Consider the following 20,744-nt stretch of genomic DNA (forward strand, 5'->3'; position numbering starts at 1 on the left):
AACGCATATGGGTTAAACTTTGCAATTAAAGAATTCTGCCCTTTGCACCACTAGCTGTTCCTTCTTCATTTTGCCTTGGTGCAACCCCCCTTCTTCTTCTTCATAGGTTTGTGCCTAGTCAAGTTCTACAGGAAGCATGGACTCCAAACTATCAGAATGTTCCATGATTCCACTTACTAGGATCCAGGCGTAGAGACTGCCGAGCTGGATACCACTGAGGATCTGGAAAAAGAAAAAGAGGGAGGAAAACATTATATAAGAAATATATACCCAAGAAGAGATAACAGAAGATCACAAAACCATTTTAGCCACCTCTTATTTATTTATTTTTTGCCAAGTAAACTAGGCCACCGACATAAACTGGCACTTGCCTTAACAAGACAGGGGTGCCCTTTGTCACCATTGTTATTTATCTTGATCTTGGAAATACTGATGATTCAAATAAGACAGGATGATACAATTCGAGGCATGAAAATAAAAGTTCTCCTACAAGGTTAGGGCCTTTGCGGATGATATAATGTTAATAGTAGAGGATCCTATTGAAAATATGCCAAAGGTAATAGAGAAAATAAAACAGTTTGGAGACCTGGCTGGATTTTATGTGAATAAAAAGAAGTCAAAGATTTTATGCAAGAACATGACTAAGCAGAAGCAGCAAGAGCTAATGGAGATAACAAACTGTGAGGTAACTAATAAAGTAAAATATTTGGGCATTGAACTGACTGCGAAAAATATAGATTTGTTTAAAAATAATTATGAGAAACTATGGATACAAATAGAAAGAGACTTAATAAAATGGAATAAACTGAACCTATCCTGGTTGGGAAGAATAGCAGCAGTAAAAATGAATGTTTTACCACGAGTAATGTTCTTGTTGCAAACTATTCCAATCATCCGAGACTCCAAACAATTTGATAAATGGCAAAGGAAAATTTCAGACTTTGTGTGGGCAGGCAAGAAACCGCGAGTGAAAATGAAGGTATTACAAGATGCGAAGGCAAAAGGTGGTCTGCAACTGCCCAACATAAGGCTATACCATGAAGCAATATGTCTGGTATGGTTGAAAGACTGGATAATGTTAAAAAACTGTAAGCTTCTTGCCTTGGAAGGACATAAAAAACTATTTGGATGGCATGCATACATGTGGTATGACAAAGTAAAAGCGGACTCTATGTTTTTGTACCATTATATTCGAAGAAGCCTCTTCACGGTCTGGAAGAAATACAAAGTGTACATGGAGGATGGAATTCCTTCATGGGTGGTTCCGTATGAAGTAATAGATCCGAGAACTGTTGATAATGAACAGCAACGCCTAACGTACAAGGAGATTACACAAATACAATATTCAAAGTTGAGAATAAAGACAGAAGAAGAATTGTCTCCTTGCTATGGATGGTTTCAGTACAGACAGATCAGAGATCTTTATAATGCGGACTGCCTGAGAGGAGGTATAAGATTGGAAAAATCGGAGTTGGAGGAAGTGTTACTACAAGAAGGCAAGAAAGAAATATCTAAAATTTATAAATTACTTCTGAAATGGTATACAGAGGACGAAACAGTAAAAGTCCAGATGGTGAAGTGGGTAATAAATTTTCATAAAGAGATAACGATGGAGGCGTGGGAGCATCTATGGAAAAATACATTGAAGATTTCAACGTGTACGAACGTCAAAGAGAATGTGTACAAAATGATCTACAGATGGTATCTAACACCAAAGAAAATTGCGCTTGGAAATACCAATATGTCAGACAAATGCTGGAAATGCAGAAAGCATGAAGGTTCACTATATCATATGTGGTGGACCTGTGAAGTAGCTAAACAGTACTGGGGAGAAATAATTGAAGTAATTAATGAGATTTTGCAAATCCAAATTAATAAGAACCCAGAACTGTTGCTACTAAACCTTGGAATGGAGACTGTTCCAGTGCAATATAGAACATTGTTATTTTACATGACTGCTGCGGCAAGACTTTTGTATGCGCAGAAATGGAAGACACAAGAAATACCAACTGTAGAAGATTGGATTTATAAATTGCTGTACATGGCAGAAATGGACAAAATGACAAGGAAACTTAAAGATCTTGACCTAGGGCAATACATTACTGATTGGGGGAAATTGAAACAATTTTTGGAAAAAAAGTGGGATGTAAAAGGAGAACTGTAGCAGTTTGAGAATTTTTAAAGAAAAATAAGGATAAGAGAGAGAGGGGGGATCTTACCATATAGGGGAAATGTAACTATAATCTAAGCTAGTATAAGGGTTAAGGGAATTCTTTTTCAGAGTATATGAATAAGGGTATAGTTAAACAAATATACTAATGGGGTATACTATATATAATATATTATGTTAGTGGATCAGATTGTATATTATATAATGACTGTGTAATATGGTGTTGTGTGCTGTGCCACATTGGTGGCAGGGCACACAGCAGGGGTTTTAATACATATTATATTGACAGTAGTATATTTGATAGAATATATGTTTAAAAGGAATAGAATATGTTGAAATTAAGACTTTTGTTGTATATTATATTATACTGGTCTGCTATATTGAGGGGTATAGGATGTATACTATATTGATAGTATAACCGAAAGATGTATATTATATTGATAGAATATTTGATAGTATAATTGATAGAAGTATACTATATTGATAGGATATTTGATTTATATGATAGAATATCTGAAAAAAAATCTTAGAATGTGCTTAGAGTAAGGGACTTTATTAAGTAATAAGAGGGGTTAAGGGTTGGAAAGCTGTTGGAAGTCGATAGGGAGGGGGGAGGAAAAGGGTGGGGGACAGGGTTAATTAGATACTGAGGGAATGTATGTATTAAATTTGACAAGTATACTCACCAATAAAAAATTTTTATAAAAAAAACCCTGGCACTTGCCTTGGTGATCTGTTAGTGGTTCTTATCTAGAAACTGCATAAGGAAAAACCTGTAGCTGCTCTCCATGCAGCAATGTGTGGAAAATATTACACTGAGTCCCAGGATTTGGTTGGAGAGCACATGTTGAAACTAAGCAGGTCGAGGTCTGGTCACTGCCTTACTGGCACTGTACATACATCATGTGGTACGCTGCCTTGATTTCCATAACTCAAGAAAGGTGAATATAAATGCATTAAAATGAAGTATTCCCTGTGAGTCTTCCCTGACAGCCAGCAGGGTGTAGTGGATAGAGGGTTCCACTAAGATTTGAGAGATCAGGTTCACATCCCTGCTCTGCTACAGAAGTTCGCTGCATAACACTGGGCTAACCACACACTCTCAGCTTAACCTACCTCACAGGGTTGTTGTGAGGATAAAATGGAGGTGAGGAGAACAATGTAAGCCACTTTGGGTCCCAACTGAGGAGAAAAGTGGGATATAAATGAAGTAAACAGAAATGTGCAGAGGGGCAGTTTAACCCTCCAACATCTCAAAAGTTCTGCTCTGAAAAGGACATCTGAGCCTCAAGGTCATCCATGACTAGAAACAAAGAATCAATCATGTGCACACTCCAACTCCTTTTCATTCTGCTACAGCAAGATCCAGAATGGGGATAGGTCTCTCGACTCTTTCCAGTTATGTTGGCTCTGTTAATGACCATTACAGAAGGACACGAGCTCACGGGTGCTAACTTTCAAAACACTTCATCCAGCACAACTTAGAATTTGTCATACTTGGGCAAGTGAATTGATTTTTTTGCCTTAACTGGAGGGAGTAACCATTGTGGGGATCAGGGCATGCTAGCAATGTATTTGTACTACATTTCTACACAAATACAACAGTCAATGTTTATCACAAAGTCAGATACACAGAGAGAAAGTATTTTATTTAACTATTTTAGGACCTGGCAACAGAGAAATTCATTTAAAGCATGCAAGCACACATTAAGCAGCACTTTCCACTCTTTTATGTAGTTTCCAGCATTCAATGAGTTGCCTACATTTAACGGTGCAACTATGGGCAGACTGGGAGAAAGAATGACAACACATTTACACTGCCCTCATTCTATCTAGCACACCTACATTTTGCCAGTATTAAACCTATCAATAAGTTTATCTAGGCATTCAAGCTGACAGTTGAGTGTAGGCAAATCTAGAGAGAAAAGTGTAGGATTTATGGCTGTTTCACATCCCAGGCTGCCCTGGGCCACTGATTCCCTACCTTCACATCTGAGTATCAAAATTGCCAGGTAACCTTAATAGGGAAGGGATACTCCTGTTTACAGGGAAGAGTTGTATCTTGTTCCCTTCAAAGAAGAAAATAGTCATGGGCTCTTTCCTGGCCACCTGCTATCCCCCGCAAATACTACAGTTAAGACCAAAGCCAAGGTTCCATCTCTGATCATTCCTGCTTGACTGGTAGCACTGGACTCCTTTGTTGAGTCCAGACATTTTTACTGGCTATGAGAATCTCAGTAGTTGCAGTCCTGAGAACCACAGACTCCATCTATGCCCAGCAATCTCACTTACACCTTATACTCTGGACTTGGCCTACCACAATAAAGGTTCCAATAATAAGTCAAATCACAAGATATCATCCTGAAACCAAGCTGCAGAACACCCCGTCCCTTGCTGAGATGACAGCCCCATAGTAAAGGGTACAACGTAAGGAAAGAAACTAATAATATATTTAAAAGTATATTTTTGTACATGCAAGAATCATGAAGACTTGTTCCAGACATACGTGATTTAGTGAAGAGGCTCTTGATCTCTGCTACGGTGGCATTGGGCTCCACCTGAAAAAAAGCACCGGAAGTGATCAAGAAACCAAATATGTTCATTTTCTTCACACCCCATCCAAGAAGGAATGCTCATGAGAAGTAAAGCCTTTCTTTGTCAGACCTTGCAGATCCCTCACAGAGGAAAGGTTTCCCCATGCTTTAAAAAAAAAAGTGATGCAATTAATCAGAGGCAAGAAGAATTTAAAAGCATAGCAGAATAGTAGAGAGGCTCATGGACACTTTTAAAAAAATTATTTATAGTCCAACTTTCTCACTAAGACTCAAGGCAGATTATATAGTGTAATAAACCAATGGGTGGATTGAAAACTGCAGAAAAACCAAGCATTCTTGGGCTTACACACCAGGCAAAGAGCTACTAAAACAGAAACAAACATCTGATGGCAAGGACAGCATGGCTCAGTATCAGAAATATCAATATTCACAAAAAGGTACAGATAAAAGCAGAATCTCTAAGCTTCTCGGACACCAAGCGCAACCTTCCACGCTTTCCACTGCATGTTGCAGCCAGTTCCCATCATTTTTTCTTTTTCTTATGAAAAGATAAAGATCACTGATGAAGGAACAGGTAGGTAGTTTTCTTATACCAAAAGGAGTGGCATAGAAAAGCAGGTGGGGAAAATGCTGTAAGTGCTATAATAATTTAAAAGATATTTCTTCAGGCATTTCACAGACCTTCGAAAAATAGCCAAACATATCACAAAGCATAATATTTTTAAAACCTCCACGAACTCTGCTAAATGTAGAAATAGTAGTTAATGTGTATGATATCATCTTTTGTTTAGACTCATTGTACAGCTTTTTCCATAACAAGGACAGATAGAAAAATGTATTATCAGTACTATAAAATGTGTACAGGAAACAAGATTCGATGCAGATGTTTTCTTAAATGCACAGTGCTGCCCATGGTTTGTTAATGGTTGAATGGGGCCAGGCACAGAGTGGTGTAGCCAGTTTCTAGCATGTTTTACTATGCACACAGCACTTGCTCCTTAAGTTAAACATAACTCAATGGTACCATCTGCTGATGCAGTGACAAACCGTTCATTTCATGGCCATTCATGATAAGATGAAATCGTTTACAGGATACAGCCATGAATACCACCATTACTCTGATACCCAAAGTAAAAAAAGACTGTCCTTGCACTACACATCTCCTTCCAGCCCCAGCAATGGCGATGTTGCAAGAGCAATCTGTTGAACAGTCCAGCAGATGGCTCTCAAACTAGAGAGCATCCAACTCAGCTTTCAGATCAAAGCAAGAGAGATACATATGGATTCCACTCCAGGGTTGGTGCCAAGCAAGGATCAGCACCTCTAATAGCCTGAAAAAGCAGCACAACCTAGGAAGTGCAATCCATGTCTTGAGTTACAGCTAAACAAGCAGCATAAGCTATGACTCAAGGCCTGGATTCCCTTCTGAATCTGGTATTCTCACTCCTTGCTGTAACTCCTCAGGAAGCCTTATCCTGAGAGAGAGTTTGTCAAAATAAAGGACACCCAGCAGAATGCAAACTGAGAGATGATCTGTCATTAGGTCACAGATGGTTAAAGATTACAAGACTTCTCTAGACTTGCACTTGTTCTGCAACCTTCTGTGAAGCAAAATGGGTGGATGCAGACAACAATTTCACCAAGCAACTAATATCCAGCTTCCATTTCACCTGATTGGTAGCAAAATTCCCTTACTACTTGGCAGGATGATTCTGCTTATCAGCTACACACAATGCTAAGCTGCCCCTAAGTGAATGCCTTTTCTGTATTCGTTCTCCACACTGAAATATATCAGGCAGCGCACCATCTCTAATATGTAAAAGGCAAGCAATGTTACCAATGACTCACTTTTTATCCTGGTGCAGGCACAGTGAGTCATCGGCAACACGGCAACGGAGGCACCTGGAGAAGCAGCAGCCACGGAGGCACTGGGGAGGCTCAGCAAGGCCTTCCAGAGGCCCCCGTAGTGACGGAGAAGGGTGCTGCACTAGTGTGGCCCTCTGGAGGCCCTGCAGCAGCCATGGAGGCAGCAGGGAGGCCTGGTGCACTGGTGTGGCCCTCCAGAGGGCTGCGCCACCGCACCGGCCTTCTCCATCATTACAGCGGCCTCGTGGCACCATGCCCCTCCCAAGCCTGTTATCCACACAATGGTCTTGGCTGCTAGTATGGAAATATTTTTTTTAAAAAACTAGGATCCACTCAACTTGTAGGCCCTTGTTTCTGGGGAATGTGGACATCCTCCCTACATGCAAGTCGGTTTTTTTCTAGCACTTATATAGCATGCTGCAGTTACTGGGAAACCCAGTCTGCTTCATAACAACTTTTTATTCTTTCAGGATGGAGCGTACGCTTTCAGGATACTCTGGGCTGATTTACTTCAAAATATCTTATTGTCAAACAGATTTATGTTGTGTAGTCTCCATGAGAAATATTTTAAATATATGTAAAGTGTAGTTTCGTCACACTATTGTCACAGCCAATTACTGGCATCACAGATATCATTGTTGACAGGGACAGCTCCACTACCACCACACCTATGCAATTTTGGTTTAAATTTTTAGCTGATTGAAGAGTGATCAGTTCTTCACATTGGGTTTGGTCCTGTGCAGATCTTCCATTCTTCTGTGCAGTGTTTGCATGAGTGGACTGCTAGACCCAACCCAGTGCTAAAATGAGCACACAGGTAGCCTTTTAAAAAATTAGTACAAGCTCCTTCCTCATAGTATTAATACTTCACCGCATTACAAAAGCTTTGTTTAAAGGGGTATACTGGCTTTCCCACCCTAACAAGACTCCCATTAATTTCTACATTACTGTTACATGCTTCCCATTTCCATAAAGCAGTGAAGTTCCAGGAGCAGCACTATCTCAGTGCCTCTGGACAAAAGCATCTTTTTAGTATTTGCTTTATTCACTAAGTATACAAACAACACAGATGGAAAAAACTGCTACAAGGCAGCAGATGAACTACCCCACATCAGATTCCCCCAAAGAGAAAGACACACACTCTGAACCATAAGGGGCTTCATCCTGAGTCATTGCTCTCTCTGGGTTGGATCCGAATTAAATTTTCCAACAGCAGAATGGAAATTTCCTTCCTCTTCCCTTCCACTGCAGTCCACTAATTCTCACAAATTGTGCTCCTTGGAGGAACAGGGACCTTGAGGAACAACATGAGGGGGGAGCCTACAGTGGTGAAAGGAAAATTGGTGGAGTCTGCCTATTCAGTCTGGATCTAACCCTCTGCTTCTTTCTGAGTATCTTTCCAACTCCAAACAAGTTGTTTTTACACACAGACACACACCTTCTCTCAGACGGAAAAGATCACCTCTATGTCCACACTGAAAAATGGAGCTATTAGACCATCTTCTCTAACCATTGCTCCACTGAGGGAACTTCTACAACTCCTACAGAATGTCATCACAAACAAATACATGGTGATAGACTTTCATAGTTTAATTAGACAGCAGTCTCAACTGTCACTGTTATGGGAGCAGCCTATAATGAACACATAATTAAAGGATGAAGCTGCTATCCACAGTCAAAAGGAAATTTGTACAAGTCCTTATAATTCATTTTTCTGGATTTCAGAAAGTTAGGAGAAGGATAGATTTTTAGAAAGCTATAAATCCAGACTAAAATGTTTCTGTATACTCAAGCTTTTAATTAAAGGGCTGGTTTTAACATGTTAAAGTTTGTTTTTATTCTGTGAAATGTTTATGACCCATATTAAGCTATTCTGTATTTTAATAAACTTTGACTTTTTTAAAGTATATTTTATTTTATAAACCACCTCAGGCAGATTCCCTGGAGAGGCCGCATAGACATTTTCCAAATAAATGGAGAGCTAAGGACCACTTCACACATTTTATTTTTTTTAATTTTATACAGTATGCTAGGCCCTATCAGCATTGGCAGCTGCCAGCCATGGCCTGACTCTTCCTCCCGATCCTGCTTAAAATGGCAAATGGGGAGGGAGTACCATTGCCTTTTCCCAACGTGGCTTGCTTTTCACCTTCTCTAAGCAGTATCCTAGGATCTCCCAAGACAACAATCCTCTGTCCTGTCCTGCTGACAAGACCCCACCCTCCCAGGAAAACATGCTTTCCCCAGCCTTCATATCACTACTGGTAGGACTTAAGTAACTTGGGGCAGGCTCTGCAAGCCTTGCCTACCTTTCCACATAACTACCAAGTCTTTCTTGACTTCCGGCACGACCCCCATCACCATAACAGCCATCCCACCACTCTCTCCCCTTTGCCAGTGGTGTAGCGCCCTCCCATAGCTGCTCTGGTTGCCAAAGCAATGGGCACTGCCATTTTTCCAGTGTCCTGCCCAATCCCCAATCCTGAGGTCTAAGAGCCCTGTCTGATATCCATGGTCTGATTTCCTCCGGTGTAGCTGGAGTTGCCTTGCTGGGTAGACTCACTTAGCCACCACACTTAAATACAAGAACATTCATATATCAGATGTGAAACACATGTATTTTCACTTCTTGACCCTTTAAAATACATATGTTAGCAATTTAAAGCTGCTATCTATATTTTAAAGAAATATGTAGCTAACCATGTTCTTGTACGCACTTCCATTCACAATACCTATATTACACAGGCTGTTACTAAAGGAAACTACAAAGAAACTTTCTTATGATGTGGCCCTGAAGTAAGAACAGCTTCACTTGTTTTTAAAACATGTACCAGGTACCCAGTTTTACTCCTGAATAAGCAAAAAAGCTAAATGTATTCTCCCATGTACAGACCACAGAAACAAGAGTCAAGCACCAGGAGCCAATTTTGTGAATAATTTATGAAGGGGTACTAAGAGCAAGCACTGTCTTGTAAAACCTGAGAGTGTCTGGGTACATCTGTTCATGTACAGATTTATAACTGCAGCAACTGATCACAGTGTGCCTTTCTAGAATAGAAGCACTCATTCTAAAGCAAGAACACTTTTCTAGCTCACAACTGTTGCATAGAAAAAACTGGAAAAACATCACTGTGAATTTCTGCCAAGGCGCAAAAACCAGCTTTCAGCAGCCAAGGTTTGAGATCTAGATCCAGAGGAGTTAGCTATATTAGTCTGTAGTCGCAAAATAGTAAAGAGTCCAGTAGCACCTTTAAGACTAACCTTTATTGTAGCATAAGCTTTTGAAAACCACAGGTCTCTTCATCAGATGCAGAGAACCACAGTTCTCTGCATCTGATTAAGAGACCTGTGGTTCTCAAAAGCTTATGCTACAATAAAGTTGGTTAGTCTTAAAGATCTGAGATCTATTCACCAAGTTCAATTCTTTGCATTGATTCTATTCTACATAGGCACCCAGTGTCCAAATCGCAACAAAATTTCAAACCCTAATTAGCCCTAATTAACTAAATTAAGCATTATTTCAGTAGCAGTTTACACAACACAATGAACTTTAGATTTTCAAATCCTTCCGTTTGATGAACTCAGAAATCTATACAATAAATAAATATAATAAATAACAGATACTGCAAAAACAAAAGTATAAACATTATATTGTCAAAGGCTTTCATGGCCAGAGAACGATGGTTGTTGTGGATTTTCCAGGCTGTATCACCGTGGTCTTGGCATTGTAGTTCCAGATGTTTCTCCAGAAGCTGTGACTGGCATCTTCAGAGGTGTAGCACCTCAGTGTCACACTGAAAGATCTCTGTCTTTTGGTGCTACACCTCTGAAGATACCAGTCACAGCTGCTGGCGAAATGTCAGGAACTACAATGCCAAGACCAGGGCGATACAGCCTGGAAAATCCACAACAACCATATAAACTTATTACTTTCAAGACAAAGTCCTCTGTATCTTCTCATGCTCTGCCGCTCTTCATTTCTCCTCTCCTACCCCAGGAAGGAATCTAACAACAAACATGCTGTTCCTCTACCCTTCTTGTACAGAATGCCCCTGGCATCCTAGGAATTGAAAGAGGTGAAGGAGGAGATGCTGATATTTCAGAAGGGTGTGTCATAACCATCACAGCCAACCCAAGCAGGTGCTGGTGTAGGGTGTCTAAGGCAGCTGAAGGCCAGCTCCCCAGTGGGGAGGTGTGGTTCTCTTCTCCCTTACAAGGACTCTTCTAAGATCTAGCACAAACCTACCAGAACTGAATAAATAAAGTCAGTGGAGCACTGAGGTTAATGATAGCCACTATTTAGATTGTACAGGATATCTTAGGAGTATAGCAGGCAGTGCTATTGACAACAGACTGGCCAAGCCAAAAGCCTGTGTGGGAACAGAAGAGCCAAGTTAAAGAAATTTACAAGTCAGCAATGCAACCTGACACAAATAAGATCCTTCTCACATGACAAGACACTTAGCACCTCCATGGGCATTTCATACGCCTGTGTGGGCCACACATGCAAACCTACTGCCAAGTTCGCAGAATGGCAAAGAGACTCAAATGGTGGAGAAACAGTGGCACTGAAGCCAAGGAATTAATTACAGGAACATAAGTCCAGAGCCTTATTGCTCAACAGTCCCATCATTGGTTGATTAATCCTAGAAGGAAACAGTCCAAGCTATCCTTTCTCCAGCAATCTGAGCTGCGCATTCTGTGCCTACTTCTCAGTTAGGTAGAACTGGGCAATACAGTGTTGCTGCTGCTAAACATCCTGATAGGCTGTAATGAACACATGGAACTCAGCAGCGATTGTTCCTTTGTAGGTCACCTTTTGTAGTGATTTTGGTCACTTCTCTATTTTTAGTCTTGTATCTTCCACACTCAGAGCAGGTTGCTCATTTATCTGAAAGGGTTTACAATGACCACAGGATTTAAGCAGACATAGGCACTATGTCCTCTACCTAAACGAATACAGGACTTTTTCACACTGCTTACCTTAACTCGCAACGACCCAGAACATCGTGCAAAAAACGCAGAAGATCGCGTTTTCTCACGCAAATCTCGCGTGAGAAAATGCTATCTTCCATGGTTTTTGCGCGATGTTCCGGGTCATTGCGAGTGAAGGTAAGCAGTGTGAAAAGGCCCACAGTTGATGCACTATAGGCATGAATGACAGGACAGGAGAATAAATACTTTTCCTATGCTCTCCTCTTCATACTTCCTAGTTATTCACAGATTGAAATGGGAAGGACAATGAAAAAGACTATTCTGATCTTCTCGATTCATCTCCATTTTAAAGGAATCTCTCTACTCCCCACTACTTTGTGCAGGAAAAGGAAAAACTGTTGGCCATAATAAGGGCTAGAAATTCTCCCTCAAATCAGATTGGCTAGCACCTCTGAGTGGCAACTGCAATTCTCTGTAGCATGAGGCAAAGCCTGCTGCTTTTGTGCACTAAACTCAAACTTACTTGTTCTACAAACAACTTTGGGCATTATACATCATGGTTCCTATTGCACTTTACTTCCAGCACACTATAATCTGGTTTCATTTTCATTCTAGTTTTTTAGTTATGACTTGGTATGCTGCAGCCTTCTTAAAAGTTGTGCGTGCATGCATGCATGCAAAAGAACATTACACTAGCTTTCCAGAATATCTCAAGAATGACTAATTTGTCAAGATATGGTTCTCTTTTTTATTTTAACTTTGAAACAGAATAAAATAAACTATGAGTCTGGCTGTTTTGCTTTTGTTCATCACAAAACTACTCCTTAATTTAACATATTGCAGAGGCTTATACACTAAATATTTGGTCACATAAAACATAAGATTTCTTCTGTTCATTCAAAGGGGTTCTTTTTTTACTCCTGCATGAAAGACTGGTATTTATCAGCAATGGGAAAACTTGTTGAACTGATGGAATTCTTTCCCCTGAGATAGGAAGAATCAAGCAAGTGTCAGCTATGCAAACACAATAAAAATAAACAATTGTCATTTACTAGAAGAACAACTTTCAAAGGAGACATTTAGGGCTCTGCCCTTCCAACAACAAGGGAAATTTATCTCCCAGCAGCTGCTGTCAGTGAGGATTTAAAGGTGTGAACATTTGCATATGAGGGTTTCACACGTTCTGCCCACTTGAAAAAACCTCTAAGCTCTTCCATGAGAGCAGTAGCAGTATTATATGCTCAAGGCACCTCACAGTCAAGGATATAAGAATGCTCAAGAGGAGCATTTGACATTAGCGCTAGCTTAGAAGATGCTTAATGCACCCAGCTCAAGAATTCCCACAATTTAACCTGGAACCCTCTTTCCGGCTGTGGAGAAAACTGGCGGGAAAAGTGTGCTATACATAACCCCAAGGCAAATAGAAGTGCCTCAAATTTATCATGACACTAAACGTTATGATTTTCAAGCCAGTCTTGAAACTGGATATTAATAATGTGGGCTTCTGTCACCTTATCTGGTTGAAGTGAAAATTCTACCATTCTATACACTGGGAAGCATGAAGAGAGAAACGAAGTGCCATTAGACTATCCCTTTTTGGAAGCAGGTGTAATTGCAGTAAAATATTTTTACTGCTGGGTCTTCAGGAAGACCTAGAGACAATATCTTGTGCAACTGATCTTCAAGGCATGATGTTGACTGCCTCTCGTGCACACAAGTGCATAGCTATTTGAAGTAACAGCAAGGATTCTTAATTATAAATAAAGACAGCCAAACTAACCATTATACTCTAATTCAAAATACAGGCCAATAATATTGTCATTATTAAAACAAGTTTCCCAACACCTGCTTAATTCTCAGAATACAAAGTTTTCCTTTTTAAGTAAAAAAACTTATTTAACATTTAGCAAAAGGTCAGCCCCACCCTCCTTCCCTTCCCCTCAGATTAAAGTCCTCACCTTGTCCAGGAAGCACAGCTTCTCCCGAGTCTTGGCATCGAGGATCTCCACCTCAAAAAAAAGAACAACTTTTTTAGATTTCTTAGTAGACTTGATAGAGCCCTTGGAACCTACACCATTAACATTCCTTTGTGGGGGCTGACCCCCCTCTACCGACACCAAACTCCCATCCATGCCTCTTCCCACAGCAGGCAAATCCCCCAGTGGCGAGGCTGGGATCACAACCAGAGTTTTGCCCACTGTATTCCAGCTCCGCACACGGGCCGCTCCTGCTCAGCAGCGGAGGCAGCCTCTCAAGAGGAGCTACTTGTCTTGCAATCTGAAAAATAATTCCTGAGGCAAACTCTCCAGGCTCAGCTTCTCCAGCAGGATCCAGCGCAGCACATAGAAGGGGTTCCCTTCTAGTCTCTTCGGCAGGTTGTGTTCCAAGGCGTAAGGTGATAGCTTGGGGAGCTGAACCACTACTGTTCCCAGCTAAATATAAAACTGTGCCCAGCAGAGGACTCCTTGCAAGCAATCTCCCAGCAGGCAAGCCATACCAATGAGTTTTTAAAGATATCACCCAAACCAATTAGTGCCATCCAGTGCTTCACAAGCTCTCTATAAAAGCACGTATCTAGGAACATCTCCCTTCAGTGTTTCAGACACACAGGAAGCCTCCTCCACCATTCAGCTCCAGCATTCCAAGGTGCTGAGAGCAGGTTTCAGAGGCTAGCAGAACCCTTCCAACCATATCCCTCACAATAAAGGAGGCCAGAGAGCCTCTGCTTTATGGACAGTGATGTAAGTTTTCCAGAAAATTATGGATCCAATATGATAAGAGTCGGTTCTGATTTGATATATTTTACGAACATATATTTTGGCAAAGAAGATTTTAAAAGTCCCCCATGTTGATTTTAACCCCATGTTAATACCTGAACTGAAATATTTGGTGTGGGGGGGGGGATGAATCAAATGTGATTTAAATGTTACAGTCAATAAATTCAGAGCTTTGTGAAAATTATTTTTCTTACAATAGTATGCAATAGTATGTAATTCCTGGTTAAATGTGGGGGTGGTGCAAAGTAACTACAAGCAAATCGTGCAATCCTATGAAAAGTTACCCAAGTCTACACCTACTGAATTATAGCACACACCCAAAGAACCAAGCGTAGTATGCTGTTGATGTGGTTATCCACTCATCTGTTTCAACAGACATTTCCAGCTTCCCCCCTCCCTTTAATCTTTGCCTGCAAAAATCCATATTAAAGTACATGGACAGCATTCTAAGGCTTTCTTCTTACTGGTTTTAGATTCATTCTTGCAGACAACACTCGAGGAGTCTGGCAGCCTACACAGATTCTATTTAGTATAATTAAAAATGTGTAGCAGCATTCCTTTAATATGTCTAAAATTTGACCTCATTTTATTACAGCCCATGGACTGAACAAATAAACGCACTACTACTAGCATGATGGTTAAACTCAAAATCCACAGTTCAGATGGTGGGGGGTGTTTGTGTGTATATATACAACAGAGGAAGATGGATGCCTTCATTCTCTGCCTGTAGGTTTCCCAGATGCATAAGACTGGTCATTGTTAGAAACAACATGCTAGAGCCCTTGGCCTGATTCTGCAATATTCTTAATTTTGATATGATGATTAAGGATTAGCCACAAACCAGAATGTGAGACCGAAGGCTGAAGTCAGTGGGTTAGGGCCAGAATACGTGATACGCCCAACACGAGTTGAGGTACGGGTATGAAACCTGACTTACAGTCAGATGTACATCAGGGGAACTTACGTTAAACAGCACTCATTCGCTCAGCATTGTGAGGGAGATCTGCAATGGGGGAGGAGCTTCCAGTTTCCTTCCTACACCAGGGGCATTCCTCCCTTTTCTCTGGCTACACTGCCCTACAGAAAGCCTCCTACTGCTAAATGGCACAGGAGGGAAACTGTAAGCTTCTTTCCCTCCTCAACGTGTTCCTTCATAGCACTGAGTGAACAAGGCTGTTTAAAATGAGTTCCCCTAATGTATGTCTGACCATCAGTTGGATCATGCAATTGTGACTCAACTCATGTCAGACATATTGTGTATTTTGGCCCTTAGCCACATTTGTACTTAAACCATGCTTAATGCAATTCTTTGACTTCCCTAGCAAGGTTAGAAACAATGCCCATCATAGTTTTATGCCATCCTCCTTCAAGGAGCATCATACATGGATTTGTCCCTCCTGAATTTTATCCTCACAACCATCTGATATAGGTTGAGATGAGAGATACTAGGTAACTTGGGAGAGTCACCAAGCTTCAAAGCAAAGGAGGGATTTGAATCCAGCTCATTCCAATCCTAGCCTACTACTGTAGCCCCTATATCACTGGTTTGTGCTGATGCCTTCCTACATGTCCTTTCAGCAGCCAAAAGCCATTTCAGTGTATGTTTGGAACTTTAACCAAGGTTAAGGCAACAAATAATGGTTTGTTGTCTGCCCAGCCCTGAGAGATTACCAATCATTTACTTTTAGAGGAATTAATACTTAAACTGTTAATTTTAGAGAACAATCCTAGAAGTTCACATTTAGTTATAAAATTTACTGTAATATAGCCAAGCTAAACAGCAAAATGAATGGAGCATTTAGTAAGTTTAAAATGAATTTTTCTTCCACGGAGTCAGTCAGTCTTTAGAAATGCAATGGAACAAAATGGAATAGGGGTGAAAAATAAAACTAGATTCACAAACCTAGGCAGGCAAATTTTATTTATTTTATATTTATTTATTAACATTATTTATAGTCTGCCTTTTTCACAGACTCAACGCGGATTACACAGTATAAGTCAGTAGAGTCAAGATCAAAGACATTTCAACAAACAATGCAATAGGTATATACATGCAAATCTGCAAAGATTTAAAACCAGCAGGAATCCAATACAGAGTTGAAGAAATGCTGAAACAGAGCATAAGCAATTCTAAGTCTGACATATTAAACAATATAGGAACTATCCACTAGGATCATGCTTACAGCAATAGTAGTAAAGTCTATAATCCCTCCCTATCCCTTTACTGTTGCATCTTTTTGAGACCACTTCCTTACAGAAACATTTTCCTATCTGAATAAGAAGCCATCCTGAATAAATTCAGGTTTGTATAGTTTGAGGAAAGCCAGGAGGAGTGGAAGCTTTCCTGACCTCTTCAGGTAGGCCATTCCATAAGGTGGGGGCCACCACAGAGAATGCACATGCACAGGCAGCTGTTGATTTTGCCCACGTGCAAGGTGGCACCTGCTGGAGGCCCTGGTCGAATGAGCAAAGCTGCTGTGGTGGAACACAGGGAGAGAGACCGTCCAGTAAATATGAAGGACCAAGGCTGAGCAGAGCTTTGTATGCAAATACCTTGACTTTTGCCCAATAAATGATCAAGTGGCCAATGGAGTGACTGCAGAATGGAAGTAATTTTCATGTTCCTCCTAGCTCCCAATAATAACCAATGCAGAACAAAATGGCTATTCCCTTATGAAACAGCAAATAGAAGAGGGAAAAAAAACAATCCACAGGGAATACAATACTAGTCTACAAAATTACAAAAATGTATTCAGAGTGCAAAGGCTACAAAATTTCATCACTGTGTTCAAATAAATACTCTTAATACAATTTCCAGGCACATACATGAACAATACAATACTTTTTACATAATCATATAGGGCACATTGCAGTGGACATCCACAGTTTCCAGTGTCTTTTTGAAATAATTATAACAATTCTTTCCAGGGCTCCCCTTGGCAAGTGAATGGTGAAGCCCAGCCGTGAAGCACACTCCAACCCACGCTCAATCTGGGGCCGGCTATCTGTGGCAGAATTCAGGAATAGCAATGGCCACCCTACCTTCGTAAGCAGCCAGCTTCATCTGGCCATAATCCAATAAAATTCAACTGATCTATAGCTGCGATTTCATTTGAAATACAATAATGCCCAAGCTGAGAAGGTTTTAGTTTTGCATAGGATGTTCATGGACTTCAAGATCCAGATTCAGGCTTTTCCAATGGCCGCTTAAAAGCATTCACATGCCCAGATCAATCTTTTGTGGCATCACAGCAATTAGTCAATAACATCAAGATACACTAGGTGAGGAAAGAGGGCAGAGAGTGTGGAAAGCAAAACTGAGGAGCTACATGCAGAACTGGCTAGGAAGCAAGTACAACGACATTTGTGGCTTGATGACACAAGGGGTTCTTTGCAACTGACACATGATCAGCTTATTTCTCATCTGCCTGGAGATGACTTTATAGCCAACAACTAGAATACAGTATTAATGATCTGTACTTTCTATGCTTCCAAAACTGACCACTGAAACTAGGTTTGGAGGTTGTTTGATTCTGTAACATCTAGAGGTTCACAGCATTCCGGATTCAAAATAGTGAAGCTTTTTATATTACGATCTCCTGTAAACTTTTTTCCTACAAAGAAAGGCCAAATTTTCTTCCACATGGTTCACACTTGCTTGGAAGTACATGGTCACAAAGAAGCAAAGCACAACATATGGTTGTCTCGAGTGGGGCAGCAAGAATTTGGAGCCTGTTCAGCACCGCCAGCAGAGAGCAAGGACCAGCTCCAAACAGAAGTATTAATAGAACTGAGCCTCAGAGGCTGGAACAGTCACTCACATGCCTCAGAGCTTCTAGAACAAAGACTCGCTTCCAAGGGAAACAGCACACAGATCATACTGACCATATTAAGTTGTTGTGGCCTATAATTGGTTGCACCGGGAGACAGGGCTACAGTGGCTATTACAGGTAAGCATAGTAATCCAGAGAAGAAACAAGATGTCCAAGACTGCAGGGAAATAACAACGGGGAAACAAATGGATTTGCTAGGATAGCATGGACGGCACACAATTCAAGATCTAATCAAAGAATGAAGGCAGACTGTCCCTCCTCCCAATATAAAGAGGTAAGCAACAGACTCTGGTGAGTAATAATGTGCTACTTAGGGGTAGGAGTATACAGAGCAATACCATCTGTCAATGTCAGCTAGGCTGGTTTATATTATACACTATTGCAATCACAGTACTTTATACAATTCCCTGAGCTGGATAGCTCAGGCTAATCCAATCTTGTCAGATATCAGAAGCTAAGCAGGGTCGCCTGTGGTCAGTATTTAGATGGGAGACCACCAACGAATCCAGGGTTGTTATGCAGAGGTTGCCAATGGCAAACCACCTCTGAATTCTGTTGCACTGAAAAACCTACAGGGTCACAGTAAGTCGCCTGCAACTTGACAACACTTTCCACCAATTCTTTATGCAATAGGTCTTGCAAGCAAGGAAAGATTAAGAATCCACTCAGTTTTCAGATAAAAATACAGTTAAAAAAGCTAAGCAGATGTGTGCAGAGAAAGGACATTTTTCAAATTCTCTAAAGATTCAAGCCATTAGGTCAAAACAATTCATGTCATTTAGCATACTCCCTAGAATGTTAAAAATTGAATTTTAAAATGCCAAGAATTTTAAAAATTGATTATTATAATAAACTGCCAACTACCTCAAGGATCTGTTGCAATGTCTTTTGAGTTTTGTTCCATTGGTAAGCCATCCCTCCCCTGAATGGACACAATGTGCTCAAGGCAATCTAGTCACTAAGATTGTATTCAACATGTCTAGGAAAGCTATACAGATTTACAAGCTCTCCTGTTTTGTGTGGACTTGCGAGACGAAAAGTCAGTTAAATTAAGTTAGCCTAAGCTTATCGCATCTTTGGGACAATGAAACTGCCTTTCTGCTCTGTTTAAACTTTGGGTTATCTGCAGTTCTTTAGAGACTTGGACCAGCTTGATCCAAGCAATTTACGGTCATATGCCATACTCCCTATATAGAATTCAGAAGATATAACACCCTAGAAGGAAGCCTATCTAGCTCTAACAGAAACACATGTTGCATCCCGCCATCCACCACCCCCCCTGCCAAAAAGAGACTGGCAGAAAATGTAGCAGCTGACAGAATTATACGTCTGAGCCAAAACCCACATAATTTTGGAGTAACCTTAACAACTTATTACCCCACTTTTGGGGATTCCAGCTTGCACAAGTACTTTGAAGGCTATACCAATAGTATACCAATTTGCCAATTGCCTATGGCAACGTAGAGCTCAAACATGTTCTGTGTGTGTGCGTGTGCATGTGCATGTGTGTACACAGATTAGACAAAAGGTGTTGAAGGTTTAATATTGTCAAATAGCCCATGGGCTGAGGCCAGAAGCTCTGCACTGGACATATGGCAACAAGTGCTCTGCTACAGAGGCAGTAGTATAACTGACCAGCAGTTATTCATACTCCATACAACTACAAACACTCTTATACACACACATATGCAGCTGCTCCGTTTTTTGCAGAGAAAGGAGACTATAAAGGAGGGAAAGGGAAATTATGTCCTTTTCCCCCTTTTCGTCTTTGCATGCAATCAAAGACAGTGCAGGAATGTGTTACAGTGTCCTTTAATTCCCACGGATTGCAAATATTAAAAACTTCAACCTGTCTCATATCAATTCCCTACTGTTTTTGACTCTCTAAACAACTAAGGCACAGGAGATGAGGAAGGTCATGCCTAAAAAGCAATTTTATCTGATAGTTTTGTACCAATTTATTTTTGATTGAAGTGACAGGTCTTCATCACAAAACCGTGCATTAATCTACTTCAAATACTCAAGATATTGACTGATGAGCAAAAGCTGCTTGCACCAGCAACAGGTTGCAGAGACAAGGGGAGAATAGGCAAAATTGCCCCTCATCTTGAATCAACAGAAAATTTTGCACCACCACATTTTTTCAACCTCATCAGAAGGAAGGAAGGGGGGAAATTTTGCCTAATTACCCTATCTTACTATAAGTCCCTGGTGTTTGTGACATTTTGTCCACAAAGTTCCCTCAATTTCCAACAGTGGCTTTTTGGATATTTGTAAGGGACTGCTAGTGGGCTGGAACAAATTAACTCTGCTCCCAGTTCATGGGATTAAAACCCAAAGTAAGCAGTGTTAGATTTCTCTACTTGATGATCAAGATAGCTCTTCTCAGGTAAAGGTATATCCTGAAAAAGCAAAGCAGCCCACACAATCCATTGTGAAATTATCTTCTTAAAAACAGAGGTGGGCTCTTCCAAATTTTACTCTGAGCTCTAAGGAAACTAAAGTCGCCTACATCCATATATCAGCTTGGCACTATGGTACTATTTTTTTGTACACTGTTCAAAAAATCATGCTTAGGGATCATGCTCTAGAGGCCTGGCAGTTAAGT

At 40.6% G+C, this 20,744-nt stretch overlaps 3 protein-coding genes across 4 annotated transcripts in view; 2 read left to right on the forward strand and 1 right to left on the reverse strand.

The window, feature by feature from the left end:
- Positions 1-20,744, reverse strand: part of LOC129328984 (very-long-chain enoyl-CoA reductase) — a 48,736-nt gene that overhangs the window by 9,254 nt on the left and 18,738 nt on the right. The window contains exons 2-4 of one of the 2 annotated variants that reach the window (XM_054978345.1): positions 13,485-13,535; positions 4,677-4,728; positions 178-222 (exon numbers count right to left, since the gene is read on the reverse strand). In XM_054978345.1, the coding sequence (XP_054834320.1) occupies positions 178-222; positions 4,677-4,728; positions 13,485-13,535 (148 nt within the window). Of the gene's footprint in view, positions 1-177; positions 223-4,676; positions 4,729-13,484; positions 13,659-20,744 lie in introns of those variants that run through there. The other variant, XM_054978344.1, reaches the window with a different exon arrangement.
- The window catches only part of LOC129328985 (dnaJ homolog subfamily B member 1-like), a 68,845-nt gene continuing 66,423 nt past the window's right edge, over positions 18,323-20,744 (forward strand). Inside the window, exon 1 of the mRNA XM_054978347.1 lies at positions 18,323-18,410. The gene's annotated coding sequence lies outside the window, so the exon portion shown is untranslated. The remainder of the gene's footprint in view (positions 18,411-20,744) is intronic.
- LOC129328986 (PDZ domain-containing protein GIPC1-like) overlaps positions 18,339-20,744 on the forward strand; it is a 111,647-nt gene continuing 109,241 nt past the window's right edge. Inside the window, exon 1 of the mRNA XM_054978349.1 lies at positions 18,339-18,410. The gene's annotated coding sequence lies outside the window, so the exon portion shown is untranslated. The remainder of the gene's footprint in view (positions 18,411-20,744) is intronic.

Source organism: Eublepharis macularius, chromosome 4 (genome assembly GCF_028583425.1).
Source record: "Eublepharis macularius isolate TG4126 chromosome 4, MPM_Emac_v1.0, whole genome shotgun sequence".
In the NCBI taxonomy this organism is placed as follows: Eukaryota; Metazoa; Chordata; class Lepidosauria; order Squamata; family Eublepharidae; genus Eublepharis; species Eublepharis macularius.